The 13866-nt window shown below is 41.6% G+C and overlaps 1 protein-coding gene across 3 annotated transcripts in view; it reads right to left on the bottom strand.

The window, feature by feature from the left end:
- Positions 1-13866, bottom strand: part of CCDC88C (coiled-coil domain containing 88C) — a 102661-nt gene that overhangs the window by 45979 nt on the left and 42816 nt on the right. For all 3 annotated transcript variants that reach the window (XM_017813794.1, XM_017813795.1, XM_017813796.1), the window contains exons 5-8: positions 4069-4127; positions 2352-2435; positions 925-1065; positions 47-231 (exon numbers count right to left, since the gene is read on the bottom strand). In XM_017813794.1, coding sequence (XP_017669283.1) covers positions 47-231; positions 925-1065; positions 2352-2435; positions 4069-4127 — 469 coding nt within the window. The remainder of the gene's footprint in view (positions 1-46; positions 232-924; positions 1066-2351; positions 2436-4068; positions 4128-13866) is intronic.

The raw sequence follows: 13866 nt of genomic DNA, 5'->3' as shown, positions 1-13866 counted from the left end.
CTCTATATAGAAGTCTCCCTAGAAGCACAAATCACTGGTGACTCACAGCTCCTGCCGGATTCTTCTCAATTTAGCCTTCGTGTCTGCCAGCTCAACTGTGAGGTGCTGCTTGTCTTCACTGGAAAGAGGGTTGGCTGGGTTTGGTGAAGAATCTGGACTTGGTGCTTTCAGAGGGCTTGGTGGTTGCTGAGACTGCAGATAATCTCTCTCTTGAGTGAGATCTACAATGACCTGGAAATACAGAAGATTATGTAGTGTCAAGAGATAACAGTGTATTTATACATTGTTTTAAAAATATCTAGAAATTATTTATAAATTTAGAATATTATTAGTCTGGCATTATACAGTATTCAAGTGATAGCCAGGAGTGAAGGTTACACAAAGAAGGAAAGGAATCTCCACTATGCTCAGTCCACTAAAACATTCCCTTTCCAATGCTCAAAATAAGTCTGCTTTACTTGAAGAATTCATAAAAACCTGTAACAACTAACAGTTTTAACTAACAAAATCAGAGTCAAAAGCATGACAGAAAATTAAAAGGCTAAAGGAGGGAAGAAGGCTCCTCCAGAAATCTGAAGGGAAAGGAACTGATGAATCAAAAAACCTAGAGAAGACAGTGGAGCCCATGATGGCAGATACCAGTGGAGAGACTAGCAAGCACTAGAAGATTAATGACTGAACAGACACGCGGAGACATTTGGTCTCTCCACTTCATGGAGAGACTGCGCTGCTCCCCTTCACCAATCATTTCACCACATCTTAGTGTTTACACAAGAATCAATGGAAAAGTCAAAACACTTCGACAGATTTTCAGAGGTGTAGTAGAAAGGTGCAGAAGAAATAGAAACCTGCACAAACAAGACATAAAAGAAGGGAATCTGCTGCATCTCATGGGCTCTATATGGGAAAGATAAGCCATCGTACTTCTGTGCATTCATCCCTCTCATCAATGAGCCTCTTGAGGTGGAAAACCATATTCCTGGAGAGAGACTCTAGTTCTTCTGGGGCCATATCTGGGAGCTCCAGCCACTGCAAGTCAAAGACGTTCTCCTGGTTGTGAGTCACCTAGGAAGGAGGAACAAAAAAGTGTGTGTCTTTTCACTGGTTGATTTGTAAATTTGTTTACTGTATATGCTGTATCCCTCAGGTTCTTCTACTGATAAATTAAAAATCATATCACATTTCACCATACCTAGGCTGCAAATAACACATGCAACTACCTTAACTGTAACACGACCCAGTAATTTTTGGTATTTAGATTTTTTTATAATTATTAAGTCTGATTTTTAAAAGTGATCAGACAAATATTATGATCAATAGCACGTGTGTTTGCATATTAGAAGTATGCAACTGTCTTACTGACCCTGAGGTGGTCACCACAGGGAAGGGACTGATCCTACACTGAACAGTTAGGCTGATGTGTCAGTGAGTAGAATCCCTGCTTTCAATAAATTTGCAATTTGTAGTTGATACAGCTGGGAGGAGCTGCATTTAGCAGAAATGTCTCTGGTTGCTGCTAGCAGTGTACCTTTTATCTGCTACCTTACCCAAACTGATTTCCTCTGAATGATTCAGCAGAAACATCAGGCAGGTCTATCAAGTTCAGTTAAAGACTGTTCCTGCTTTTGTCATAACCATGTGCTTAGTTCATCATGATTTTTGTTAATGAACTATTTTGTTAAGTGCTAAGAATAAAGTTCCTGAATGCATTAACACCTGGCTGCAGTCAGTGTCCATTCCCAGCGAGGGGGTGCTTCCACATGGATGTCCTTTGGCTCTCCAAAGTAAGATGGCTCCTAACACCTACTTATATTCTTTTCCTTCTACAGAAACCTTGGAAGTCCAAGAATGTTTGTCATTGGATCAAGCTTCTTTTTAAAAAGAGTGTATGTCCACTTTCAGCTGTAGAGTACACTTGTCAAGACCATCTAAGCTCAGAGGTCACTGTCTGAAGCAAGTCACGGGGGAGCTTGTGTCTCACCTACCCCAAGGCTTGGGGCCCAAGTGCTTACACCATCATGCAAGGGGCACTGCGGCTCCTAAGACATACGTGGGTTTTGTAAATATTACACATCTATCCTTACAACAATTCCTTCTACATAGCCTATAAGTGGCAAGCAAGGCATTTCATTTACCACTGCATCTCTTTAAAAGATCACTGAGCCAAGTAATGTTCCCAGCACTTATCATCTTCTTCTTATAATCTGACTGCAGTAACAAACTCAATCTTCCTTTTTTGTGAAGTTCATGAATCCATTATGAAATTCCAAGCATTAAAGTTTCATAGCAAAAAAAATCCTGTTAAGTCAAAGAAGGGAAAGATACAAAACAGACAATACTAAGAATCCCACCTCTTGTATGTGTGACACAATGGCAGCTTGGGTTTCAATATCCAGTTGTTTTATTCTTTCAATAAACTCTTCTTTTCTTTCACACTGTTAAAAGAAAGCATACCCTGAAATAGCACTATATACCCTAAAACTTACTGCATCATTTTCATTGAAATTAAAAAAAAACCCAAACACAAACTCAAACAAAACAAAACCTCAAACAACACACACTTCTAACAACAGACTGTTCAAGATCTACTCTCTGTCACACTGGAAGGTATAAGACTTCATTGCTCCATATGGAACACGAACCAAATTATGCAATAAATTATTTAAATTTTTTATAGTCAGTACAATTAAGGCTAAGTTAAATGGCTGGGTTTGCTCTTTAAAAACAAGTTCAACATGCAATGAGATCAAGAGGTGGGGCAACAGCCGGAGGAAATCATCATGGTTTCATTAATGGAGCTGCACAAATGTAAACCTACATTTACAATGCATCATTTAACCTGCCTGCTTTGCTGTTTGTATTTTGCTCCGTTTTGGCAATTAAAAGAGATGCATCACCTTAGGTACTATTCACATCAATGCACAATGCTGCTTCTTGGACTAAATCAACATATGCTTTAGATAAAAAACACGAAACATTCTGGATAAAAATGAGTGACGTGTCAGACAAACAGATTTTAGTAAATCTTTTACTTAAGGCTTTAGAAGAGGCAGACATCTGCTATCTGTATATCTGTGATTGTGCACTAACAACATTATTGCCTCCTCGTAACAACACTGCATTGTGGATAAGTTAAGCATTACTTAAAGGCTTTTTTAAAACTCATTTACAGTGTCCTTTTGGAGCCTGGTTCTGAATCTCAACCATTTCTTTCACTGGGAAGAACCAGTAAACGGGACTGAGGATGCACAGCAGCTTGCCAAAACAATTCTTTGTGCTGCAATGCAACACTAACGTAGTTCAGAGCAGCCATACATAGACAGCTTTACCCTGACATAATTGAGCTGACATAGCTGAGCAGAGTAAGTATCCTAAGGCATGACAAAAACACTAGACGGACCTACAAACAAGGTCAATTATCAGCATAGGCCTGCCCCCAACAGCCATTGTTTACGGCCTCAGAGGTTTGGTGGGCAGAACACTGATTTCTTTATCTGGTAACTGCTGTGCATTTCTGCACTTTCCCATATACATTGCCTCTCATTTTAACAAAGGCCACGGAAAGATCCCCACGCTAATATACAAAGTATCTATTAGTTTTGTATTTTCTACACAGAATACTAAATCAAAACATTATGCAAGTAAATCAGGATTCATTAAACAAATGTTTAGACTTGTTAAGACTATCTATTTGTTTGGCACTAACACGTACTGTTCCCCTTTGTATTTTAAAACAGTAAGAAAATAAACCAACAACAATCTTGATATCAAGAACACTGTGCAAAACTTATCTCTTCCCACTGTGTTGTCAAAGTGCATTACTTAGTTGCAAAAGTACACATCCTGTGGATGATTAAGCATCGGCAACAAATTGAGGGTACTGTTATCACACAGTCTGCTTCCTCTCCCCTGCACTTCTTTCCTTCACCTATTGTGTTTCTCACAATTTAGCTCATAAGTGGTCTTGAACTCGAGATTTGCTCATACAGCACTGATCTTTGGATAGATTTTCTCAGTCCAGGAACAAATAACAGATTCAAAGAAAGCATATTTTTCATGAATGTTCACCTGCACGGCACAGCCCAGAACCAACAACAGCAGCTTCTTAATTTCATCCATACTTTTACCTAGAGAAGAAAAAAGGTAATCAGTACACATGTGACAGATAAAGTACTTGCAAGTGACTCTCTTCAAAGTATGTGCCTGAAAAGAGAAATAAGATCTCTGAACAATACATATATGGCGATTATAAAGTTATCATACTTTATGTATAATAATACAGGTCTTATGGATTAGTTTAAAAATCCCAAATACAGCAGGACTTTTTTTCCTTCATGTGCTATCCTCATCAATTATTTTCTAAAGGTTTTCTGATCATACATCGAAAAAAAAATCCTTTAAATAGTTCAGTGCATATGACCAATGCTCGTCTCTTGTGTTGTGATTAACAAGGATGCAAAAATCTCACCAAACCACCAACACCTCTTCCCTCTCTCCAAAAAACCCCACCAAAATAGAAGAAAAACACCCTGGGTGGAGCAAAGGAGGACTACTCTCAAAGAAAAAATTTGCCCTAAATTCTCTTTCTGTAAACAGTTGCTACTCAGACTTCCCAAAGCTGAATACCATTCTGTGCACATAAATTCTCTCTGAGAGATGTTTTAGCATATAAATTCTGCCTCTGTTCTGCATCAAAGTTTGCTCACACTTTGAAGCATAAACCTGATGTGCTAAGAGGGGACAGGGAATGACCGATGTAGGAAGGCTACTATGGAGCTGACCATATGCTGGGGAGCCCTGGGGTGAGGAGACACATCCCAGTTGTCACTGCAGGCAATCCTGCTGCAACCAGCAGCCCAAGGTGAGGAAAGAGGCTCACAAGGAGAACTGGTGCAGCTTTGTGCCAACTCCAGAGCTCGTTTCAACAAAGTGAACATGGATTGTTGGGTAGTAAAGAAAGTTATGCATGTCCAAGTTAGACAAAGGGAGATGGGAGGCAAGGAGCTTCAATGAGGATATAAAACATCTTCATGGAGTTAGGTTCAGGAAAAGCCTGTCCCTATCCACACTGGGGGGAAGATAAGAAAAGAGAAACAAAACAGGCCATATACAGTTTTCTCTCATCCCTATACATCTGCATGCTTCCTGACACAGGGTGTGAAACTGTGGGATTAACGCTTTCATTTTATACATCCTGCTTTACTTGGGTGTTCAGTCGCTCCTATCACTAAATAGATACTAATTTCTGAGTGCAACTGTACTCCTCTACCAACACTATGCCCTTGTAAGGCTGCACTGGCAGCAAGTCAGAGGCATGTGCAGGACCCAAGGCCAGGGAGTTAATCTGACTCATCAGTTAAGCTGCCGCAGCCCCACAGCCACACAAAGACACACTGACCTAAATTACCACGGGGTTCCTGCCATTCGCAGAACCTTGCAGCCAGCACAGCCACGTGCAGGCAGCTAAGGAAGTAACTTGTTTTCCAATTCCCTGATTTCAGGGCACACAAGTGCCCTGAACCAGTCTTTAAACATACCTTACTTGTTAAACAATTTTTTAACAACTTTTAGGAATGTTCATCTTCAAAATGTTTCAAGAATACCCTACAGAAATTATCAGTAGTCTGCACAAATGAATACCACAGTTCTCAGTATCCAAGTTCCACATTAGTAACCATTAAGATTTTGCAAGCAGGAAATCTTCTCTTCAACAGAAACAGCCATATTTAAAACATGTTAGTTCGGACTTCACCCTGTATATACAATATAGCTTATTTCCCTGCGGAATATTTAAAAACTGGTTTTGAAAGATGCACAATCATTCTTACTTTTCTCCCTGTATCTAGCAGCATACAAGGCTTGCTCTTTCCTGAAAAGTTACAATTTAATATACAAATTACACTTCAGTCTGTGAAAGTCTGATTGTTCTGTATGAATCTCAGTAACATGATCGGAAGCGTAGACAGCAACACAAAAAAAAGCCCCTTCAGCAACAGTAAAAAAAAAAAAAATCTGTTACTTCATCAACAGTTCCTTTGAGGGCACTACTAGGAACAATTACTTTGGTCAGAAGGTATATTTTCAAGAAACTAAATTCTCACTAGAGTTTCAGCATTGGGTTTCATTCTGCATTAGCTTCAAAGCAGATCCAGACCAGGTATTAAATGCAGAGCCTGCCTGTGGGACACAAGAGCAAGTTATTAAGTTATGGAGAGCTAGTGACTTGAGTATGTCTCCCAAACTTACTCAGGGCAGAACATCTGCATGAGAGACTGAAGGAGTAGCCACCAGGCTGCTGCTCTGGATCATACCAGACAAGTGATAACCCTTGTGTGCTCTGGCCACCTTCATCTGTTGACCATAAATTCCAATTCATGCATCATGGCATCACAACTCTCCTCAGAGTGAGCCTAGTGGCTTGAAATCACTCATTTTAGGAAACACCAGGAATACTTCCCAACAGTGACAGCATCTATACCATTCTAAAGGCATGTGAGCTACTCAAGCCATTCAAACCTACCTCTCTGCACCAAAAGCTTTGCTATTCTCTCCCATTCTCTAGATAACAGATGGGCATAGGTAATGCTGCATGACCCCTGTGAGGTCAAACACCTTCAGCTATTACTGCAAAGTAACTTAACCAAGGTCAACCCTGGTCTCCCAACAGGGACTGACCTTGCCTGGAAATAGCACTTTGAGACCTTACCCCCCACTCCAGTCCTCCCATGAGGAAGAGAAGCTGAGACAGACATGGCAATCTATGGCAGGGAAGGACAAGCTATAGTTTACAGAAAGAAGTGAGAAATTAAAACTCAAGGTAATCATGAGATTATTAGTTTGTTACTGTTTTAAACATAACATTTGGCAGTCTGCTCTCCCCACTGGCAGCTTGCAATGAAAATTTAGCTGTCAGTATTTTTCCAAGGTTTCTTTTTTAATAAATTATTTTATGCTTGCAGACATGTAATGAAAATGAGATTATACTACCCACTAGAAACACTTCTAAAGTTGAAAGGTCCACTTAGCAGATCTACCAGTTACACAAGTGTTTCAGAAGATCATGTATGAGTTTTAAAGAGTTCAATTTCTTAGGCTTTCATTCAGAAGTTGTTTCCCATGAGGAGGAGACAGCTTGTTGACATTAAGGCACTTCCAGATCACTCATACTCAAGCTAGGTTTGAGTAACATTTTAAAGCCTTGTAGATTAACAACATTGACAGGAGATTTTTAGAAGAAATAGGGTATGAGTATGAAAAAACCTCTCTACCAATCTAAAGTGCTTTGGAGAGAGTTTTCAATTAAACCTCAGAACAACCCAGGAATGGATTAATTATCCCTCTTCTCTTTCATCTCACCCACAGGAGAGCTGAGATACCACACACTTAAGTGGAGTGCCCAAGGTGACTAAGTAAGTCAGAAGCACTTGTAGGATTATTACACAGTGCAGCAGCTGAATTCTACACTCAGAACAATGCATCTATCCTGCATCTATCCTGCAACGCATGCAGGATCTTTATCCCCGATTCTGTTGTGCCTCCTAAACGGTGAATGATTCTGTGGTGTTTTTCAAAAAGGTTGACTTGTGCTAATTTAATAAGATGGTAAAGTTCCTTGTGCACCTGCATAAACAGGAATGTGCCCACTCCTCTATGATGGCTCACTGGGATGACACAAGTCCTTCCCAGACACCTGGAAAGAAAGTCTGCTGGGTCTACTCCAGCTTATTAGTTGATCTTACCAAGACAGTGTCCTCTTATGACCTAGGATGCAAACATTTCGATCTGAGGCAGTTCCTGGCAGCGGTACCCAAAAGCTGAATGAACAGGATTCAAACTAGCACTTAAAGAGAAAGGTGCTAACTGAAAAACAAACTCTTTTCTTTTACATTTTTTTTTTTTTAAAATTCCAGGGCAGTTGCTCTCAAGTCGTGTTTGTGCCTTCAACAGAGCCAGCCACCTGGGGGATTTGCAGAAAGCCCATCTGCTCCCGACCACGAGAGAGGACCAGCAGGTTTTCTGGAAAATAAAGGGAGGGAAAGCCCAGGCACCACCTGTGCATCCTGGGAACCTCCCTGTGCCAGAGCCAGGAGACCCCTCCGCTCTCACAGGGGGTGGAGAGTGGGAAACAGATGGCAGGACTCAGGGCGAAGGCAGGCAGACAGATTAGGAGACACAACAACAACAAAAAAGAAGATCAAGGTACAGAGAGAACATAGACAATGCAAAAAATGAGAGGGGGTTGGAAAAATGTCAGAGGAAGTGGGAATGAGAGGGTCCAAGCATGTGCAATCTTAAACTTTTGCTGTCTCTTTCTCAGTATTTCTACTCTGATGTTACTCCAGCACAGGAGAGGGAGTGCCAGCACATGTAGTGCTACACGGAGCAACTGGTGGGTGTGTGGGGAAGGTGAGAAGGGGTGAAACACACGGGTGACATTTTTCCCAACTGTAGCAACATCCTGAGCAAGAAAAGCTTGAATGTTAAATTTACACTATTGAGGTAGTGTTCTGTTATTAGCTTTATATTTTATGGACCTTTCTGCCTCTGGAGGACTGTGAAACAAAGTAAGGAAGGAAACCAGACATGAAAAATATCCCAGTGAGAGCAGACATCTTTTACAATTTTAATGGAAAACAGCTTCTACAGACACTTGTTAGCAGGGACTTGGGCTCTCTCATTCTCAAACTGAACATGTAATTTGAAAAGCGTATCTAACTAGCAAAGCTTTTTGAAGAGGCAGAAATGAGCCTACTTCAGGCAAGTAAAACCTCATTTTAACAAAAAATGTTAAAATCCCCCCCACAATAATTATGACTGTTTCAAAAGATTAATTGCCAACAATTTCCAAGCACGCTCACTAGCAGTGTTAAACTAAGGATGTCTAGAAACTAGGAAATTAAATAATGCATCTAAATAGAGGTTCGTGACCAGTACTGTAAACTGATATTCTCTGTGCGGCCACATGAATGGGTGGCCATTTATAAGGCACACTAAAACCAGAGGTAATATGAAAAGGTGATTACAGCAATGTCATAGATGATGAATAGGTTGAATGATTCTCTTATTGAGCACAGGGGAATTTGTGGTGCAGTAATGAATTGAAATAGCTGTTCAAAAAAAAAAAAAAAAAGACAAAAACAAAGAGGAAACTTAATGGTAGTAGCTGTCTACCATACAGTGCAGCAAAGAGAACAAATCCTGTAACATCAGCTGCATTGTTCTGCAAGTCAAATTCCTGGGAAAATTTTCTAAATCCTTTAATTAAACTTTGAAGTTTATTTTCAGCTCCCTATATTCTAGGAAACAGTAAAGCCGCCATCTTCCTACAAATGTTTTTGCTATTTTGGCCGAATGAACTGAAGTAGGCAAAACTGCCCATGGCCTGGAGCAAAACTATTGAGAGTACATGAAACCAAGTAAAGCTTCTAAACCCAGCAGACATGTGCCTTTTCCTATGCAAAAGCCCAACTGCTTTTTTAGTGGTGGCAGCTCTGTTTTTCCAATAATCCCATGTTCAAAGCAGAGCTGCAGAAGCCCTCCACAGTCCCAACTGATGAGTGCCAAATGGAAGCTAAGTAGCAAGAACAGCATTCACAGCCTAAGAGCTGTTCAGTTCATAATTTAATGCGTGCACAGCACTTTTGGCTGTGTTTTAGAAGGAAAACATAAAACTTGCAGATAGCACTGGTGAACAGACAGCTCTGAAAAATTTGCATAGCAAAATATCATGTAGCTTGTTACAAGGAATAAACCATTGAAATTGTACACAGTGAATCAGATTGAATGATCTAAAAGCTCTCTGGTCTTGGACCCATGGAGTTAATACAGTCATTAGGAGTCTTCCCAGCTCAAGCAGTACAAAGCAACACTGGATTTGTTCCAGGAATGTGATAATGGGATTGATTTTTCTTCCTCTGATCAAGAAGGACCTTTTATTCAGGTAACTTACCTACAGGAGGGAGATTTCATCAAATCAAACTGGGATTTCATCACTGCCTCTCCAGCCCAGCCCTGCAGACCACCTGCACCCCAGTCTCCAGCTGCTACTGCTCCCCCACTGCCCAGCATTGTCTTTACAGCTGTCCTCTCCAGGATCCTCCTTCCTTCTCAGTCTCTGTCCTTCTGACAGAGAAGAAGGTTTCCTCTCTGCCATTCTTGTTGTTTTTAAGCCCTCCCACAAGTAATTGTCTCAATCATCTCTTCTCCCCACACTGCTGTCATTCCCAGCCTCCTCACTTCTCTGTCAGCTTTCCCTGGGGCTTCCCAGTATTCATTCCAGAAGCACTGTTTCCCATGCTGATAACTACTTTGTCCTCACATCTCCACATAATCTGCAGCCCTTCTTTAGCTCTCTCACTGACAGAGAGAGAATATCTTTATTTTACTTGGTTTTCCCCTCCCAAGTGCTCCTGCCTTTCTCTGACTCCCCTCTGCAAGACAGTAGCAAAGACATCATCACCTGGTCATCATTCACTCGCATTGCTCATCACAGCTTATTCCTTCATTCAGCTTTTTCTATTGGTTTTACTAACTTCTCCTCAGCCTTCTCCTCCCTATTTCCTCTTTCCGAGCTTCCTATCAGCCCTTAGACAGATTTTTCTTCCTGAAGGAAGTTCTAGTTCTCCACTTCTGTAACCATTTCTTCAGCACATCCTACCAGTGATCATCTACCTAAGGGTATGATTAAGGTGAGCTCCTCTTGAAATCCTGTCCCTCAGACCCTCTCCTCCATGAACAGATTCTTTAAAGCAAACACATCTCATGTCTCTCTCTGCTCACCACCTTCCTCTGTAGCATCTAGCCTGGGAACTGGTTCTCAAAAATCATTATATAATATGGCAAAATTAGGATTTTTTAATACACACATACCCCATCAATTTTAGACATCCAGAAGTTACATTTTAGCATTCTTTATCCTTTTTTTCCCAAGTTCTGAATAATGCCAATCCTAAACTCAGCAATGAAGAAAATAAATTTTAAAAGACATTAAGAAAAAAAACAAAGAGAGAATAAACAAAAAAGCCCAAGCCACCACATTTTAAAAGATGTCAGAAAGAGAAGCAAATTTTCTGGTCATAATTAAAGGAGCTAGAACACCAGAACATATGCATGATCAGCACCTTTCCTACGAAAGACACAGGTGCTTTCTTCAAAGAAAGAGATCTAAAGTGCTGACAAAAACCAGCAGGACAACGATTGGAAATTATAGCTAAATACAGGACAGCTTTTGAGTGTGCAGCTTTCCCAGGAACCAAAACTGTAGTTCCCACATTGTAAGTCTCCTGCCAGCTGTCACTCAGGAATGGCTGTGACAACCAGCCAGGCTTTTCCATTGACACTCAGCCAGCACAGATACTGCCGTGTTGGCCCAGACATTTCTATTCAGTAGCATTCTTGATGCTTGCAGCACACTGCCCATATGACCAAGAAAAGTAACAGCTCTTGTATTTTGACATTCTTTGCCCATAACTGCAGCCTGTACAGCAGAATTAAGACTTGTGGACTTAAATCTGCTTGCTGAAGAAGCAGATTCCTTACTCTCAGCTCAATTTTAATGCAGAAGTGCCAAGACTATGAGTTTCAGTGATCCAGCATCTGCTAGTTTTCTTTTCTGACAAATCCTTTTTTGTACATACGCACTCTACTGCTGCTAAAAGCAGCAAAATAAAATCTTCTGCCAAGGTTTTTGCCATTTGTTTGTTCTGGATATGCTGATTACCATGTCATTCCCCATCACTGCTGACAGTGTTCATTCAAGTTTACCTTCTTTGGTAAAACCAAATACATTGTTCTTTGCACTAGCATAGGGCTAAGGCAGAGATACCATGGACATGCAAAAAACCCAAACCAACGACAAAACGTTTCATTTAAAAAATGTAGTTCAAAGAAGTCAACTTCATTTTCAGGCTAAACAGCTTTCATTTTGTCTCACCGAACACACTGGACTCCAGAAAAGAGCTCGTGGGCTTCCACCTTACTTTTGATGTGATACCTCATGACACGGGTATTGTCTAGATAAAGTGCCCAGTCAAATGTTTTTCTCCTTGTCCATTCTCTTTCAAACTTTTTCCTATATTTTCATATATGTATTTTTCTCTCCATCCTCCCACATTTCATTTGCAACAGTTACTTCACACCTTATGGCAATTCTGCAAGACTCTGGGTGTGCACATATTGCCAGAACTAAACTCATTATACAGGCACATAGGACAGAAAACCTCAAAGGCAGCACATGATTGTCCTATGGCACACTGCCTCCTGGGCCACTGCACAGAATCACAGAATATGCTGAGCTGGAAGGGACCCACAAGGATCACCGAGTCCAACTCCTGGCCCTGCACAGGACCATCTCCAAAAGCCACACCATGTGCCTGAGAGTATCATCCAAATGCTTCTTGAACTCTGTCAGGTCTGGTGCTGTCACCACTTCCCTGGGGAGCCTGTTTCCATCCACTGTCTGGGTGAAGAACCTTTTCCTAATATCCAACCTAAACCTCCCCTGAAAGAACTTCAGGCCATTCCCTCAGGTCCTGTCACTGGTCACCACAGAGAAGACATCAGTGCTTGCCCTTCCTCTTCCCCTCACGAGAAAGTTGTAACTGCAGTGAGGTCTTCCCTCAGTCTCCTCCAGGCTGAACAGACCAAGTGCCCTCAGCTGCTCCTCATGCGAGTTGCAGCAGGGGCTGAAGAGATAACTTCCAACCAACTAGTTGCTATTCTGGCTTTGGCAAGAACTCACTCATTTATCACACATGTATGTGTATGACATGCAAATATACATGCATCATATATATTTATATGTACAGGTATATAAATATATCAGTGTTACATTCTAGAGACAAAGTTGTGAGATTCAGAGATGCTCAAATATTTCTAATTTGCCTACAAATACATATAGTTTATTGAAAAGCATCTTCGTAGTACGGCCCGTTTAGGAGACTTGGTTGCCAGAGTTCCTTAAGAGCAAGTCTCAGCCCAAACAGCGGTGGCAAATGGAGTTAAATTCAGCTAGTGGCCGGTCAGAAGTAGTGTTCCTCAGGGCTCAGTATTGAGGCCAGCCCTGTTTAATATCTTTATCAATGATCTGGACACGGGGACCAAAGGCACCCTCAGTAAATCTGAGGATGACACCAAGTTGGGCAGGAGTGTTGATCTGCTGGAGGGTCAGAATGCTCTGCCTGGGGATCTGCACCGGCAGGATCAATGGGTTGCAGCCAGCTGTATGAGGTTCAGAGCAGTAAAGGTCCTGCCCTTGGGTCACAATAACCCTCTGTAACGCTACAGGCTGGGGGCAGAGCAGCTGGAAAACAGACCAGAGGAAAAGGACCTGGGAGTGCTGTTCAACAGCCGGCAGCAGTGTGCCTGGGTGGCCAAGAGGGCCAATGGCATCCTGGCCTGTACCAGAAATAGCGTGGCCAGCAGGACCAGGGCAGTGATTGTCCCCCTGTGCTTGACCTGGTGAGGCCACACCTCAAACCTGGTGTCCAGTTCTGGGCCCCTCAATTCAAGAAAGACATTGAGGTGCTGGAGCATGTGTAGAGAAGGGCAGCAGAGCTGGTGAAGGGTCTGGAGAGTAAGTCTTATGAGAAGCAGTTGAGGAGCTGGGGTCATTTAGCCTAGACAAAAGGAAGCTCTAGGAACTTTATTGTTCTCTGCAACTACCTGAAAGGAGGTTGTAGTGAGGTGGGGGTTGGTCTTTTCTCCCCAAATAACAAGCAATAGGTCATCAGGAAATAGCCTCAAGTTGCACCAGGGCAGGTTTAGGAATATTTTTTTGGATATTAGAAAAAGTTTCTTCACTAAAAGGTTGGTCAAGCATTGAAACAGGCTACCCAGGGAAGGGGTGGAGTCATCATCCCTAGAAGT

The sequence above is a fragment of the Lepidothrix coronata genome, unplaced genomic scaffold (assembly GCF_001604755.1).
Source record: "Lepidothrix coronata isolate B3197 unplaced genomic scaffold, Lepidothrix_coronata-1.0 Scaffold43, whole genome shotgun sequence".
Taxonomy (NCBI): Eukaryota; Metazoa; Chordata; class Aves; order Passeriformes; family Pipridae; genus Lepidothrix; species Lepidothrix coronata.
Note: the sequence above shows the minus strand (reverse complement) of the source record. Positions and strands in the feature narration are given on the sequence as shown.